The 17,321-nt window shown below is 36.3% G+C and overlaps 3 protein-coding genes across 11 annotated transcripts in view; 1 reads left to right on the plus strand and 2 right to left on the minus strand.

Annotated features, from left to right (window-relative positions):
- The window catches only part of CFAP94 (cilia and flagella associated protein 94), a 72,551-nt gene extending 69,989 nt beyond the window's left edge, over positions 1 to 2,562 (minus strand). For all 4 annotated transcript variants that reach the window (XM_030321951.1, XM_030321952.1, XM_030321950.1 and 1 more), the window contains exon 1: positions 2,376 to 2,562. In XM_030321951.1, the coding sequence (XP_030177811.1) occupies positions 2,376 to 2,378 (3 nt within the window). In that variant the 5' untranslated portion in view covers positions 2,379 to 2,562. The remainder of the gene's footprint in view (positions 1 to 2,375) is intronic.
- An 11-nt stretch (positions 2,563 to 2,573) lies between these two features.
- On the plus strand, positions 2,574 to 9,234 carry ETFRF1 (electron transfer flavoprotein regulatory factor 1). Of its 3 annotated transcripts, none has more exons than XM_030321962.1 (4): positions 2,574 to 2,659; positions 7,752 to 7,794; positions 8,031 to 8,075; positions 8,157 to 9,234. In XM_030321962.1, exons 2-4 carry the CDS (start codon positions 7,789 to 7,791, stop codon positions 8,376 to 8,378), a joined length of 273 nt encoding a protein of 90 aa, XP_030177822.1. In that variant the 5' UTR covers positions 2,574 to 2,659; positions 7,752 to 7,788; the 3' UTR covers positions 8,379 to 9,234. The 3 variants fall into 3 exon arrangements, with proteins under 3 accessions (XP_030177822.1, XP_030177823.1, XP_030177824.1); XM_030321963.1 differs by having other exon boundaries at positions 2,580 to 2,663; XM_030321964.1 differs by having other exon boundaries at positions 2,640 to 2,724.
- A 232-nt stretch (positions 9,235 to 9,466) lies between these two features.
- KRAS (KRAS proto-oncogene, GTPase) overlaps positions 9,467 to 17,321 on the minus strand; it is a 40,155-nt gene continuing 32,300 nt past the window's right edge. For 2 of the 4 annotated variants that reach the window (XM_030321959.1, XM_030321961.1), the window contains one exon: positions 9,467 to 13,917. In XM_030321959.1, the coding sequence (XP_030177819.1) occupies positions 13,801 to 13,917 (117 nt within the window). In that variant the 3' untranslated portion in view covers positions 9,467 to 13,800. The remainder of the gene's footprint in view (positions 13,918 to 17,321) is intronic. The other 2 variants (XM_030321960.1, XM_030321958.1) reach the window with 1 other exon arrangement.

Genomic DNA, 17,321 nt, shown 5'->3' on the forward strand with positions numbered 1-17,321 from the left:
ATATCACCTGCAGGAAATTACTTTCCATCTGACACCAATACACTATTGTGCTTTGATCACACACTCCACTTGCCCCCTGCACCCCAGACCCTTTGCTTCTTAATCACACAAGTTAATGATTATTATCTGATTGTTTTCTTCACGTTCACCACACGTGTAAAATCTTGTGCGCTCAATAAATACGGAGACAAACCCCTGTTCAGGGCTCTTGTCTTCCCCTGGACATTAGCCTTTCTCATATTCAATTCTGTGTCCGCTCTCTTGCTGGACAAGAGAGAACTCCAGACTCATAGTCTATGACAATTATGTAGTATAGTACAGTTGACCCTTGAACAACACACGGGTTAGGGGTGCTGACCTCTATGTCGTCAAAAATCCACATGTAACTTATGACTCCCCCAAAACTTAACTACTAATAGCCTATTGTTGACTAGAAGACTTACTGATAACATATAGTCAGTTAACACATATTTTGTGTATTATATTTATACATACTGTATTCTTACAACAAAATAAGCTAGAGAAAAGAAATATTAAGGAAATCATAAGAAAAGTTACATTAACAGTGCTGTATTTATCAGAAAAAAAATCTGCCTATAAGTGGATTCCCGCAATTCAAAGTGGACCATTGTTATTCAGGGGTCAACTGTAGTTCTCAAAGTTCAGAGGGCATACAAGTCACCTGGATGCTTGTTTAAAAAATGCATATTCCTTCAGTAAAAGTGTACACACTCACTTTCCCTTCCGCATTATGATTCAGTAGATATTAAGGACTGAACTGCATCCCCACAAAATTCATATGTTGAAGTCCTATCTCCCAGTACCTCCAAATTTTAGTTTATTTGGAAGTAGGGTTGTTGTTGATATAATTAGTTAAACTAAGGTAAGATCATAATGGAACAGAATGGCCTTTAATCCAGTATGACTGGTGTCCTTATAAAAAGGAGAGATTTGGATACAGACATGCACACAGAAAGCACACCATATAAAGAATGGGGATATGTTGCCAAGGAACTATCAGAGCTCGGAAAGAGGTCTGAACAGATTCCTTTCCAGCACCTGCAGAGGGAGCAGAGCCCTGGAAACACCTTGATCTTAGATTTATCAGCCTCCAGAATTGTGAAACAGTAAGATTCTATTGTTTAAGCCACTTAGTTTGTTTTACTTTGTTACCTGGCAGCACTAGGAAACTAATACAGTAGACTTGGAGTCCAGTCTATTCCTGGACTCTGTATCTTAACAAGTTTTCCAGATGTGGTAAAAGCAAATGTTCCAGGGACATTTTGAGAAACATTGCTAGAGGGATAAGATGAAATTTATGCTCCATTGGAAAATAAATTAAGGGCTTATTCTTCCCTCAATTTACCAACACTTTTAAGTCAGTTTAAAGTCCATTTACTTCCTTGTCTTCCAGACATGAATGTTCTCCACACCTTATTTTTTTCCATCAATTCTGGAAACTCACATTCATACTTTAAAACACACTTTGAAAAGCATTGTTCTTCTCTTTCTGTGTCCTTCCTCACCCCAACTTCATTATTTCCAATTAATCTTACTCCATTGTAGACATTTCAATTGTTACGGTTAAAAAACTGTATTATTATTAGTTTAGCCTGTCTCCCAGAGCAGGGAGGGGTTGCAATATTCACTTTTAGATCCTTGACTTCTAGCCTAGTGTCCAACACACAGAATTTAATTTGTATTTCTCCCTAATTAATGAATTAAATAATTAACTAATTACATTTTTTACTTCCTTTGGTTTTAACCATAGAAGATGGAAGTCCCATTTAAGAAAATGGGGGAAAAGATACTCTCATAGCTACAGGGTTGGTCTGTGTCCTTGGAAAAGTCATGACAGCTGAGAAGTGCATTAAAATAAAGCAAGAAGCTTTATTATACTTAATAAAGGCAAGGCAAGCTGAGTAACTTGAATTACAAAACAATTCATATTTCCACAACAGACCATAAAAAATAATTTTTCAAAGCAGAATAACTTGTAACAGTTTTTAATTAACCACTGAGGAGGCACAAAAACATACTTTTGCCAAGCTGCCAATAAAAAAAAAGCAATTTAATGGAAACGTCTATCATTATTGGAAATTACCAGGTTCAGACCAATTCTTAAACCTAGCAACAATGCCAGATTAGGACACCATCTGACCGCAATGGCCATCCCCCGTCTGCCGAAACCGGTTTGGGATTCCCATCTGTCCATCTTCCGGACGGGAAGGCCATAGATCAGAAGGCAGACTCCCCACAGGGATATGGGTGCTTTCTTAAACCGACCGGCTCCCCTCTAAAATATGACATGCTCTTATTATATCATTGTAACATGGTGAATCACTGCTCGCCCCTCCACCACTTTTCCCGCTCACCATGCTGCAGCAAGCGTAAACCCGGTACTGGGCCAAATCTGAGATTAGAGTTGCGTGGACAAACGCTCCCGGGTAGTTAGGACGACAAGCCCCGCCCACTTGCGCCCTAGGGAAAGAGCGCAAATCCTCGCGGAAGTGTCAGCGCAATCGCGCTGGGGTTCTTCCGGACGGCGCCCCGCCCCCTTCTCTGACTGGCTGCCCCACATCAACACCGCCCTGTTCGAGGCTGACCGACCCTGGAGTCGAAGTGGTCGGAGGCCTTTATGGCTGTGGAATGCCGGAAAGTGCGTGAGTGCAGCCGCCGGGGCGTTTTATTGTTTTCCAGATCTTGGGGCCTGGAGGCCGTGAAGTATGCTCTGGGGCAGGGACTACCGGGTGTGGCAAAGGGTTTCTGAACGTCTTCCGACGTTGACAGTTTCTCTTCCTCACAATTTCCCAGGAGTGTTTTGGGGCACTTCTTTCCGTAAGGGTTTCGAAAAGGAAGGGAGCCGTTGGCTACGCCACTGGGTCACGTGATTGACACCCGGGTGGGCTGCCTGGGCCACCACAGCTTAGGCCCGAACGAGTGGCAGGGCTCAACTGGCAATTTAGAGAAGGACTAAACAAATTAGTTTCGAGAGGGTTGGTCATTTTAAAATTAATGACTTTCGGATTCCTCTCTCTGCACATGGTTCAGTTTACTCTCTGTGCGAGTTATGTATATGCCGATTTTCCTAAGAGCATCTCTAACGACGAAGTGGAAATTATTTGAAGCAAATCCTGGGTAAAGTCTTATGGTTGAAGGTCGCTGAGGCCCAGGAAGACTCATTAAGTTACTGGCCCAAGGTCACCGGCTGTTTGTACTAGCCAGTAGCACAACCTTCAGAATTTCAGTCTCCTCCCCGCAAGAAGAAACACTACCAACTTAGACCCACGGGGAAACTAGAAGACATTAAGTGATTAAGATATTAAGCTCCCTCCAAATCCTCACCCAATTCTCTGATCTCAGGGCCCTGTTTTAGCATGACAAAATGTGAAATACTTTAAAATCGTTGGCACCATTTCTTATCTCTGAATTGTAATTTTATAATGCTCTCTCTTTTCCAACTTCATTGATGAAATGTATTAGTAAATAAGTATTACTGAGCTAGTCTTATGGGTTGAGGTCTTATTATCCCCATTGTAACAGAAATCCGATTGTAAATTATGACATTTCCATCTCCAAGCCCTGGTAGCAAAATACAAAACATCTTAATATCGACCTCATACAGAGTTCTGAAGCCATTTAATATGAAAGTAAGCTTTTTAGTGTTTCAGACTACTGTTTATAAAACCTCAGTCAATTCAGTTAGGATTGATGGGCCTAAGGAGGTGTTAACGTTCTTCCCAAATTACCTTAAAATGGTAGGCCTCCAAGGGAGAGGACTTGCTCAAGCCCTACACTCTAGGCCACCTCCCTCCCAGGGACGAGGAATTGCTATGGATGTGTGAGAACACACTAGACTGTGTTCTAGGGGTCACTGTGCTATAAAAGATTGTACCAGTGAGTTTGGTTCTTCTCTCGTACTTCTCTTGCAAGTTGCCTAAGTGTAAGGGCGATTTCCTGTTCCCTCTTCTTTGCCTACAGACAGTTATAATAATATCCACCCATTCTGAACATATACATAAATAGCTCTTTTCAGCTCACTTCTATACTCTGGCTTCTGGGTAGGGCTCAACCAAGCCAAATACCAGCCTTAGGGGGCAAAAATCTCTTGCCACCTACCTCTGTGATAACATATCCTTTGGTGCTGGCACTGGTTTTTTGTGTGAAGCTTTTTAGGCTTAGTTTAGGGACATGTGTGTCAGCTGTTTGAGTCAAATCTAACAGAACCCAATAAATAATAATATTGCACTGCCTTTCTTTGCCAGTTTTCCTTCAGCTTTTATTGGCATCTGAACTTCATGAGGAAAAGTAATTAACAACAGCTTTTGGCAACCAGTAAAATGACAATTCTTAGATAACCCAGGAATGGAGTTGGTTAAATCTGAACTCCTCAGTCCACAGTTATTAGCAAAAAGCTATCAATGAGGATTGTACCTTCTTCTCCTTGCCCACCACATGCATTCTCAGAATGGTAGGGGACTTCTCTCAGTCGCTAAGAGTTTGCTTCTTTACAAAGAGCAGTAACCTCCATGACTTCATGCAGGGTTAAGGAGCAGTCCCCGGTCCCTGCTGCACTTCAGCTTCACCAATTGTGAACCCAGGGAGACCTCTTTCTCCCAATGGCTACTCAAATACTTAAAGGTCAACACAAAATAATAATGATTCCTATAAGGTACCATATCAAAGAATGGGACAATTTTACCCTAATCAAACCAGCTACATTTTTTGCTGCGCAAATCCTTTATTATGTATAATTTGTAAACTAAAAAGACACTTTAAGCCAGATCTCTACAAGTTTTTACAAATGACAAATTGTGAGTTAAATAAAGCTGTGCTCCTAGCCAGAAAATTAAACAGGCTACAATTTGCAATTTGAAATTATGTCTATGTAGATTTAGAATCGTTTTTAAAGCACGTGGTTCTGAAGAGCCATTCTTCAGTAAGATTAACCATACTGGAAATTGGCTCTCAGCAAAAAAAAAAGAAAAAAGAAATAAAAAAGAAAAGTTTTAAAATTGAAATTAGGTATTAATATAGTAAATTAAATACATCCATCTGACTTCATTCCTTTCCAAAACTCCACTAAATCTTCAGTGAAGGGATATAAAAATAAATTGGAAAAATGAGAGAGAGAAGATGACAACAGTAAGATTTCGGAAGCTGCAAACCAGATAAATGAATGTGACTCAACACACCAGAAAAGCCCGATTTATACTGCATAATTCTTAAAAGGCACTGGAACAGGGCCAATGGAATTGGAAATGAAGAATGAAGTAGATCAAAGAGATTAAGTGAAAGCTCTTTGAGAAACACCTCTGGAGGGACCATACCTCTTACTCCTACAGAAGCATGGAGATTGATTTCTGACAAATAATACTATTCTGTACACTGGGGTGTCTTCAGGTATACTAAGTACGAGAACCACACTGGAAACAGAAATTACGTAAATTTGGTGTCTATACTGCTGAGTGCAAGGTCCCCCTTCTTCCACTTCTCAAGATTAGATAGGCAAATCCTCAGCAAATTGGAAGTTTCTTCTCTGGGGAATCTGACCAGTCCAGGAGGAATGATCTAACACTTTGACTTCAGAGGTTCCCCAACAATGGCCCACTCGGATCCTAAGAGAAGCTCAGAGTCTATCAGTTGCAACCATGTATACAAATCTTCTAAAAAGCTTTTTTTGTCCTTTCACTTATAAAAATGGACAGAAAAGGATTACCAGACTTGGGAGGAAAGCTCGGAAGCAATTTGGAGAAAAACAGAAAATTCCAAGAAAGCTTAAAGAATTGTTCTGCATTGTATGTTTGCTGTATGAATTAGCTCAAAAACTAGTGAAGAGGGGAATTACAGAAGTATTAAAATGGAAATAATGTTTGTTCCTGTGTGGTTTTTTCCCCCTTAAGAAAGAGAATCCAGAGAACCAGATTTATGAACTTAAGCAAGAAATAAAAAGGTTTTCATTTAGCTGCCATACTTACTTTAAACTTTTTAAAAACTTAAATTTTGGGGGGCACTTGGGTGGCTCAGTCGGTTAAGCATCCAACTTTGGCTCAGGTCATGATCTCTCAGTTCGTGAGTTCAAGCCCTGCGTCAGGCTCTGTGCTGACAGTTCAGAGCCTGGAGTCTGTTTCAGATTCTGTGTCTCCCCCATCTCTTCCCTTCCCCCACTCGCACTCGGTCTCTCACACATAAATAAACATTAAAATAAAAAAATTTAAGTGCTTACACCCAGGGCTCCCACCCCAGAGAGGCATACCAGGTTTTAGGAAACTTGACTGCTGGCCAGTTGAACCACCTACCCTAATTAGCAGTCTTGTGGTTTAGATAGATCTCTATTTCCATGTCTACCTCACTATCTCCCAGCTCTACTCCTAACATTTTGCCAGCATATTTACACCAATTTTTAAAAAGTTTTACTGGTATAATTAACATACAGTAAGTTATACTTCTTTAAATGTAAATATAGTTTGATAAATTTGACATTTCTATAAAACCATCACCACAATCATAATTAACATCTCCATCATCCCCGAGGATTTCCTCCTGCCTTTTGATCCCTCCTGTTCTCCAGCCCCTTGCTCCCATTCTCAGGCTACTCTGTTATTTCTAAGCATTTTGAACATTTCTGTGGTAGTCTCCAGCTATTCTACAAAATAAATGGCCTGTGATCTTCGCAAGTATGAAGTTCATAGAAGTCAAGGAAACCCTGAGGATCGGTTTCAGATTGAAGGCTAAAGAGACATGAAAACTAAATTCAGTGTGTAATGTTTGGACCTTTTTGCTATAAAATAGAGCATCTTTGGAATGAATGCCAAAATGTGGAGGGGGTGTGGATTTCAGTAGTAATGTAGCAGCATTAGTTTCCTGATTCTGATAGTTGTACTGTTCTGTAGGGAAATGTCCTTGTTCACAGGAAATATACTCTAAGGCTGTGCTGTCCAATATGGTTACAACTAAGCCACTGATAACCTATAAGCACTTGAATGTAGCTAACATGGCACACTGAAATAATACTTCGGTATAAACAAAATATGTTAAAATAAGTTCACGTTTTTAAGTTTTTATTTGAGAGGGGGGCGGGGAGAGAATGAGTGGTGGGGGGGCAGACAGAAATGGAGACAGAGGATCCAAAGCAGGCTCTGTGCTGACAGCAGAGAGCCAGATGCAGGGCTCGAACCCAGGAACCATGAGATCATGACCTGAGGCAAAATCAGATGCTTAACTGAGCCACCCTGCTTGACTCCCACACTCAGCTTCTACTCTTTGGCCTCTCTTAGTATAGCACCCTTCTAGATATGATCAGGCCTCTTCTGTGTCCTCCAAACAAATCTGGCCTTGCCTTGAGAGCATTGTAGACAGTCTTCCTTTTGACAGGAAGGAAACTGAGGCTCAGAAAGGTTAAGTAATTTGTGTAATGTTATGCAGCTTGGATTCAAATCTCATTCATTTCACTCGTATAAATGGAGGTACACCTACATATCCCTCTTTGACAATTCATTTTCCCTCTCATTACCCTTTCTCCTTCGTAAGAAAATTCTCTTATTATGTCTCCCCCAAGAGAGGTTAGTTCTGTGAGAACACATATCTTATCTGACATTTCATGGCTACGTCAGTGCCTGGAACATAAAGTGCTCAAAAAGTCATTTATTGAATGAAAAACAAAGTTTCCATATTCCCAATATGTACAATTGTTTTTGATTCTAAAAGAGACTATAATGCAGTTATTTAAAAAACTTTTTATTTTTCTTTAGGTATGTTATGTATAAAGGCAGATACTTTTCATAATAAATGAAAATGGCCAATTCTTTTTTTTTTTTTTTTTTCAACGTTTATTTATTTTTGGGACAGAGAGAGACAGAGCATGAACGGGGGAGGAGCAGAGAGAGAGGGAGACACAGAATCGGAAACAGGCTCCAGGCTCTGAGCCATCAGCCCAGAGCCTGACGCGGGGCTCGAACTCCCGGACCGCGAGATCGTGACCTGGCTGAAGTCGGACGCTTAACCGACTGCGCCACCCAGGCGCCCCAAAAATGGCCAATTCTTTAAGAGGAGAAGTACTGAACCTTTATAAAAATGTAAGTACTTATGTTGCCATTTTTATACATATGTTATTGAGATACAGATTGTTTAGAAATATATAATCTTTCTTTTTTAAGCTGCTGTATCTTGGACGAGACTATCCAAAAGGAGCAGACTATTTTAAAAGGCGTCTGAAGAATGTTTTCCTTAAAAACAAAGATGTGAAGGACCCAGAGAAGATCAAAGAACTTATTGGACGGGGCGAATTTGTAATGAAAGAGCTAGAAGCCTTATACTTCCTTAGGAAATACAGAGCGATGAAACAACGCTATTATTCAGATACCAACAAAACTAACTGATCACGATTACTATAATTTGACTGAAATTCAGTGTCAGCTATCTATGTATACCAGATATGATAAAAAATAATTGTGTCTTAAAATGGCAAGATATACAGGTTTTGTAAAAAAAAAAATACCTGTGCTGCCTTATTGAACTAAAATAGGTTTCAATTTCTATTCACAGAGCTTCATCAATAACACTTTATGCTTAATTTTACACAAAATTAGCAACATAGCCAACTACCAATTAAAATTTAATAAATACCCAATTTTGAATGAAAACATAGTACACTTGAAATAATTTTAACTTAGTAAGTTTTTGCCAATTATTCTTAGCCTCTTTCTCCATTTTACTGACAAGAAAATGCCACTTAATGCACATTTAACTAAGCAAAATAATTTCTTATACATTAATTCCCTTAACTTTTGAAGGAATACCAGCTTATTTTTGGCCCTATTTGGCACTTGACAGCACACATTCAAGGTTCGATACAAAACAATAGCACCTGGCAATGATTTAAGTGTAGTTATAGAAATAATATGTATGGAGTAAGATTATTTCTGATCTTGAAGTAGGCTGCCAGTGATTGGCACTACATACATACCTATTTAATATCTTCCATTATTAATTTTGCTGCTGGTTCTCTTTGGGTCTTAAAACAAGTCACCTGTTGTGTATCAAGTACCTTTACTGATAAAAAGTAATAAATAATGTTATTCTATTGTTTCATCATAAAGGTAGATCTGTTTTGCATCTACTTCTAAATGAATTAACATGATAATGGACCTAAATCTAGAACGGTTTTAAGTAAACACTTAAACCTTTACATAATGTTCACAACACCTTTCACAAATAAAGACTATACTTAACTGATAAGCTGCAAAAGATTCACTAATATTCGCTAATATTACTGTACTGTATCAACTGTGGGGCAAATGTTTCAAATTCCATCAAGAAGTACACACTGAAGCTGCAAAAGATTCACTAATATTCACTAATATTACTGTTCTGTATCAACTGTGGGGCAAATGTTTCAAATTTCATCAAGAAGTACACACTGTCGTAGTCGAAGTACACACTGTCGTAGTCGAAGTACACACTGTCGTAGTCACCATAACTATTTTTATTACATTACAATAATTAGGAGCAGTACAGTTCATGACAAAAATATTACAAATTTCAGATCACTTCACAGCACATACTCCTATAAACATTTAAAAGTTAATTTTAATTAAAAGAGTGGTCATTTTTAAATTTAATGTTTGATATGACCAACATTCCTAGGTCAGCGCAACCAAATGATGGAAAACAACTGGATCACACTGCATATGTCCCACAAAAAAAAAGCACAATGTACAAAATGTGCATGTTTCAGTTTACACTATACAAAAATAGTTAAAATACATTCCAGGTAAACATGTTACATTAAGAAATAGTACTAGTAAGAAATTGGCACTCAAAGGAAAAATGCAAAAGTATTTTCAACATGAAAACACAAGACAGTGGAATTGGAAACTTTTGGATAAAACATTACATAACCCATTTAGCTCTATGGGGAGGGGGACCCTCTGTAATTGACATTTCTGCAAGTGAAAACTTTGTTTTTTCCTAAATTCATATAAATTGCCTATCATCATCCCAAACAGGCACTTAAAACTATTAAACGAAAACAATTACTAACCTAGTTATGACTATTCTTCAAGAACTCATGTAAATGTATCTTTAGGAAGAAATAATTTTCATTTTCTGAAGGAATTTACAACTACCAGTTGTATGCTGTTCAGTTTCTCAATGCAGATTTCATGCTACCCAATACTAACAGAAATTATTAAATATAAATTCAGTTTTAAAGTAACTGATTTTTTTTAAAAACCATTAATACAGAGTTACCAAGAAATTATTATTTTTTGACAATGGAAAGGACAGTTTTTATTGCCTACCAGAAAAACTGAATGTGTATATATATCGTTTAGAAGAAAATGGTTAGAAGAAAAAAAAAAATCACCGGAATACAAATGAGATGAACTTGTGCAAACTGCAACTGAACATGCCTCGCAAAGTTTCTATATATTAGGACAAAATTGTGCAATGGTGGCAAAGATTTTGATAACCTAGAAGTTAGGTTCTAAATTCCTATGCAGTGTGACTCAGTTAAAATAGAGCCTAGAATTCCTAATTGGAAATATTCACTGAAATTATACTACATACTTCTGCTACGTTCTTCCACAAACATGTTAATGTCTAAGACTATGTAATTTAGCAACTTTTTTCAACTTCAACAAGGATTTTTATCTTTAAGGCCGTAATAATTACATAAATTTATTTCTAGAATTATGGCTCCCCTTTTAAAATCCCTACAAAAACAAACCTTGTGTCAAACCATTCAAAATTCACATAATAAAGGATAATTACCACTGCCTAAAAAAAGTTGCCCAGCTACATCAAAAAATTCAAGAGTCCTAAAAATCCCTCAGTTAAGCACTGCAATTCCTGAAATATGGCCATTTCTTTCTCTTGTGTAGAAACAAGAGGAAGTACTATAAAGTCTTAACACCCTATCTAGATAATGTTCCATAAACCTGTAATTTAGCACAGCATTTCAGAAACTGGACTGATTTTTACACAGAAATTTCTTTTTCTGTGAATTAGCTCAAGCATCTGTTTATTCATACCCAGATAAATAAAACTATTTTTAAATTCAATTATTTAATTTTAAGTCTATTTTAATTATTATACAAAGAGACCAACTAGAATAATACACACTTGGGAATTTTAATGTTATTATCTGACATATGATTTAATATGTACTATAAGTTGTCCCAAGAGAATCACATAATTATCCCAAATAAAAAACAATATATAGTCAAGTTTACTCCTTTAAAATAATGAAGTAAAGTGATTTATGTAAAGTAGCTTGATTAAACAGCTTTACTGGAATCAGAGCAAAACAATTATTTTAGAACTGGAAGAAACCTTAGAGACCATATCCCTTCTTTGCAAAACTAAAATATGCATTATGTTATCTCTGGGTCATGTGCCAAATGCCTCACTAAGATATTACAGACCACTCTAAAATATCAGCACTACTTAAGGATAGGGATCATGTCCCTTTTTGGGGGATATTGTAATATCCCCAGTGCCTTGTGCAATACCTGGCATCTAGTAGGCACTCAAATAGTTGTTGAATAAATGAATTCTGCTAAAAAGTAAGCCTTGTGAATTAAATTTTAAGGTATTTTTCATTGTAAGATTTTGCTTATCAAAATAATGGAATGTATCACTGTTACCAGGGCTAGTCCTAATTTTAGATTATCTAAGGACATCTTTCAGTACTACCTTTATCAAATTCTTCCACTGGATAGGGTTCTGTCTATTCATAGCAGGTATGAAAATTCCTACTTAGTCACTAATGGACCGGGTTGCAAAGAGATGATGTTCAAAAGGATCAAAGTTAAATTGATATATAGCTACCATCTAAAAATTAGCTATTAGGTCCATCTCACTATAGTATCTGTCAGATTATGTTAGGCCTGACTAGTGTGACTTGATGGGAAGCCTTCACAGAGATATCCAAAGCAGCAATAAATCTTGAGGTTAGAGGAATCAAAAGTATTAAAAGGAAAGCATCAAGTCATGGGGCATGTAGAAGGGTAGGCAGGCAAGATGACACTAATGTGGGGGAGTACTGATACTGATACTGGAGAGCAGATACTCAAAAATAAACTTCACCTCTTGCACAACTTTGCCTAAGACTGGCACTGAAGATAACACAGGTAAAAAGTTACAGATTGTGCTGAGATTGACAAATAGGTATTCCTTATGTAAACTGAATGTAAATCACATAGCTGTAATGCTAGATATAGCCTCTGAGATGACTTCTTTTAACATAGAAGAAATGGATAGTAAGTGATTTGCCCAAAATTGAATTGTAAAAGACACGTAACTAGAATCTAAGTCACCTTCCTCCTAGCCCAGTGATATTTTCACCTCAACACACCATCTTACTTCAGATACTTAAAAATACATCTTAAACGCATTGAAAGAATCATGTTATTAGTTTATTTTTTAAGCATTATATATTCTTAAATATGGACCATACTTGTAAAGTGTTTATGAAATGTTACTTTAGCCAGTGTTGAGAACTAGCCAATACTAGAGATTTTGAAACTTTTTCACTTCATTGTTTAAAAAAAATTAAAGTCTTGCCACCCCCAACCCCAAAATCTCATTTAAAATAATGTTTTTTAAAAAGTTCTGTTGGTTTTTTTTAAAAGTGATGTTCCTGATCTGTCAGAGGACCACCACATAGTGAGAATGTAACTTATCCAAACTCTGCTAGTCCCTACTTCTGACCACCCAATGCATGAGCACACTGGGAGGCCACAGGGATGCAGTCCATACCATGAAACTCTTAATGAAGCTCAAAGGTTCACACAAGGCCTGGCCTTGCAGTCTTGGTCTCTTTAACATCTACTAAAGCTAACTGGCCCAAATAATCTTTAATGTCACTACCAGAATTAAAACTATTTTCTAAGACTGAAGTTCAACAAAAGATTTAAAGTTATGCTAAGAAAGAGCAATCTGACACAGGGAGACTATATTTAATTCCTATGGGAATTTTTTATACATGTTAAAATTTTTTCAATTATTACAAAAATTTAGTAGCATGTAAATATAGCCCCAAAATGGTTGCTATAATCCTCATGACATACTGGGTCTGCCTCAACAGGAAAAGCTATTCAGAGTATTATAGGAATTTATCTAATACAGAAAGTAAATGCCTTTTAATATTTTCCATTGCCTTGTATTTTTTTCCTTTTTTTCCCTTTTTATAGAAAAAATATAATATTTTGGGGAGCGTGACTATGACAAACAGCAGTGAAAAGATGGAGAAACCTTTATGAACAGTGTAACTTTACATTCATTAAGGGTGACTGAAACTATAGGACATTAATACCTACAAGATGAATCTACAAGAAGCCCATAAATTCATGTTCCCTCAATGTTTCAGTAAAACGAATCATGAAATCTCAACTGAAGTTATAATTAGTAATTAATCCATGTATGTGACTACATGAAACACAGAATAGGGATGATTCGAAAGTTTCATTAATTTGTTTCACACCAAAGTTCACAATTGGTAAGAAAAATAGGAAGTAATCAACTGCATGCACCAAAAACCCCAAGACAGAAATCTCAGGTATTCAGTTTCTTTTTCACAGGCATTGCTAGTTCAAAAACCAAAACTCAGGGAATACTGGCACTTAGAGGAAAAAAAGTTTCCACTGTCATTTAAAATAAGCATTCAAGATAAAAGCTAACAGTTTGGATGGAGCAGAAAATTAGGTAATGCTAAAACAAATGCTAATAATTTAGTGTAATGTACAAAAATTACCACTTTTACTTAAGTATGCCTTAAGAAAAAAGTACAAATTGTATTTACATAATTATACACTTTGTCTTTGACTTCTTTTTCTTCTTTTTACCATCTTTGCTCATCTTTTCTTTATGTTTTCGAATTTCTCGAACTAATGTATAGAAGGCATCGTCAACACCCTGAAACACATAACAAATATTAAAATGTGAATATATATGATAGATTGAGGTACAGAGATAACAGAAAGGATATACTACTACTGGAGACATTAATACTGAGAAAGAATAAGGACACTTTACATTTCTCTTTAGACAAAGACTTTTAGGATTTTTTTTTTTTTAAGACTTTTAGGATTCTTAAATGTTTTCTTCATGAGTATTTCATCAACATTATAAATAGGAACACTGATTTTCACAAAAGGCAAAGAAAAGCAGTGGTACAGAATCTTACATAAGCTGAACAAGTACCTTTTTCCCAGAACTTACTTTGCTACTTATTTTTTCATATTGACACACTTCTGTCACCAAATCCCAGTGCATTTCTGCATGTGTTTTTATGTGTGTGAAAATGCATTTACACTTAATTATCTCTGAGTTTCTACATGTTAGATATAAGACATGCAACTATGTACCACTTTCATAAATACTGACAGCAACAATATTTGAGCTCTGGGTTCAATACTTACTTGTATCCGTTAGATTTAAATAATCCCCAAGAAATAAACAGTATTCAAATATACTTACAGTTTTGAAAATAATATATATTAAGGCATTAGTTTCAATTCATATACTTAACATATAAAAAAGAAATTTGAATTGACCCCAAAGATAAGACACAATACTTTGAAACATGTAATACCTCTGACTTGTAGAGAAATGAGCTCAATCACTTAAACGGTGGTATAGTTATCAATTTGGAGAAAATTCTCTTTTATTTATTATTGTTTTACTTTCTGTTTAATTAATATATTACATATTCAAAAGTTTACCATATAAAGCCAAATGCTGTATCTTCAAAGAAATTTCCATTTAGTCATTTTGGTAAATCTATTCCTGATCAAAGCAAGGTATATAAATAAATAATGGCTGAAAGTGATTTCAAGTAGAATAATTTTCAACCTAATGATTCATAAAGTGAAAAATGGCACTCTCAAAGTGGTAGATTTTAACCCTGCAATACTGAAATTATACAATTATAGAAATCAATTCCTGTTATGACCCCATTAAAAAACAAGCTAAATATAAAAGCAAAATTAAAAAATAAAAAAGTATGATCCTCTATGTACTTTAAAATCTGTGAGTAGTAATTCTTTTTAAAAAGCTGTTGGGGCGCCTGGGTGGCGCAGTCGGTTAAGCGTCCGACTTCAGCCAGGTCACGATCTCGCGGTGCGTGAGTTCGAGCCCCGCGTCGGGCTCTGGGCTGATGGCTCAGAGCCTGGAGCCTGTTTCCGATTCTGTGTCTCCCTCTCTCTCTGCCCCTCCCCCGTTCATGCTCTGTCTCTCTCTGTCCCAAAAATAAATAAACACGTTGAAAAAAAAAATTTAAAAAAAAAAAAAAAAAAAAAAGCTGCTAACCTACTGATGCTTTCAGAAACACTAGAGGGAGTCCTAGGAACAAATACTCAGCAAATAAAGTTATATAAATCAAGACACTTTAAATATAATGAAAACTGAATTTTTATTCATTTTAACCACTTCTGTTGAATATTCATATAAACACATTCATATAAGTTATTTATTTCTTGAAAATAAATTTAAACTTTAAAAATTTATCAGCGATATGATTTCTCCTTTACTACACTACAAAAATCTTCTACAATTAATATTTCAAAATAGTAAAATTAATTCAGGGCATTTTCATTTAAGTTACACTTAACTAATTTTCATAACAGATCTAAAAGAAAAATATTATATTTTTGAAGAAGTAAACACAGGGGCACCTGGGTGGTTTGGTCAGTTGGGTGTCCGACTCTCAATTTTGGCTCAGGTTATGATCTCACAGTTCGTGGGATTGAGCCCTGCATAAGGCTCTGTGCTGACAGTGTGGAGCCTGCTTGGGATTCTCTCTCTCCCTCTCTCTCTCTGCCCCTCCCACATGTACACTTTCTCTCAAAATAAATAAATAAACTTAAAAAAAAAAAAAGTAAACACCGAGCAGGAATGAGAGGCTTGGTGAAGGTTTAAATAAGTAGTTATAGGATGAAAACCAGAATTATTTGGCACCTAAATGGCTTAGTGTGTTGAGCTACCAACTCTTGATTTCAGCTCAAGAGTGGGACTGAGCCCCACGTTCAGCTCCATGCTGAGTGTGGAGTCTGCTTTAGATTCTCTCTCCCTCTGCCCCTCTTCCCCACTCAAAAATGAAAATAAATAAACAAAATTAAAAAAAAAAAAAACCCCACCAGAATTATCACATGAACAGCAATGAAAAGTCCAGGGGAAAAAAGTCTCCAATAAAACCCCTAAATTGCACTCAATGATGCTCCCCACTTTCTGAAATCATTCATTACTGGCACAACATATGCTTTTCCTTCACCCAAAGGAGAGGAAAAGTGATAAAATATAACTTATCAGCAATACAATCAAGGCTTAATATATGTAAATCTTTATGCTAACCTTCTTAACACACAAAATGCAAAAGCTTCCAACGATGTAATAAAGAACCATTATTTTATAATTAACCAACCCTTGACTAATTTATAATCATAAATGGTTATGAATGGTATGGAATCTTAAAAGAGGATCTAATCCAACTCCCTTACCCTTCACAAATTCCCTTTTATCACATATGCTTATGTAGCCTACTCCATTTCAACTACTTTTACAATGAAGAAAAATGTCAATGGTACTAAAACAGTGAAGCAGATAAAATGAAAAACTATGAGATGGATATAGAGAAGACACATTCTAAGTTAAAAACAATATTCAAGTATTTAGGGGACAATGAAAACAGAATGTGATAACATTACCATCTTCTAAGATTCTGACAAATAGGTTAATATTGCACTCTTTCTTAATACTGAACTCTTATGTAACTTATTAAAATTGAATAATTGCAATGATTAAGGAAAGGTTACAATTAATCAAAATGGACACTGAATTCCTTTTTTCCATATGGGAACTAGTCATTTTTATACACACATATATAAAGACAAAAAATTATCCCAGTAATTTTGTTTAAACCCATCCATTTTAGGGGCACCTGGGTGGCTCAGTCGGTTAAGCGTCCGACTTCGGCTCAGGTCCTGATCTTGCAGTCCGTGAGTTCGAGCCCTGCGTCGGGCTCTGTGCTGATAGCTCAGAAACTGGAGCCTGCTTCTGATTCTGTGTCTCCCTCTCTCTCTGACCCTCCCACCATTCATGCTCTGTCTCTCTCTGTCTCAAAAATAAACCCATTCGTTTTAGGACTGAGAAAAACAAATTTGTATATATTTATTACTGTCAAATTAATTTTGTAAAAATATTTTTATTTAAAATTTTAAGTATTACCAAGTACACTTTTAAATAAAATGATATCCACGCCCACTGAAAAAAGCAAGGATTCAATTCATCATGCCCACTAATTATTTGACATTTACACTACA

Source organism: Lynx canadensis, chromosome B4, assembly GCF_007474595.2.
Source record: "Lynx canadensis isolate LIC74 chromosome B4, mLynCan4.pri.v2, whole genome shotgun sequence".
Lineage (NCBI taxonomy): Eukaryota > Metazoa > Chordata > Mammalia > Carnivora > Felidae > Lynx > Lynx canadensis.

What these genes read in the sequence shown, in the direction of transcription:
- ETFRF1 (XM_030321962.1), top strand. An exon ending in TACTGAACCTTTATAAAAAT is followed by an intron (nt 8,076 to 8,156) that starts GTAAGTACTTAT and finishes TTCTTTTTTAAG; the next exon opens with CTGCTGTATCTTGGACGAGA.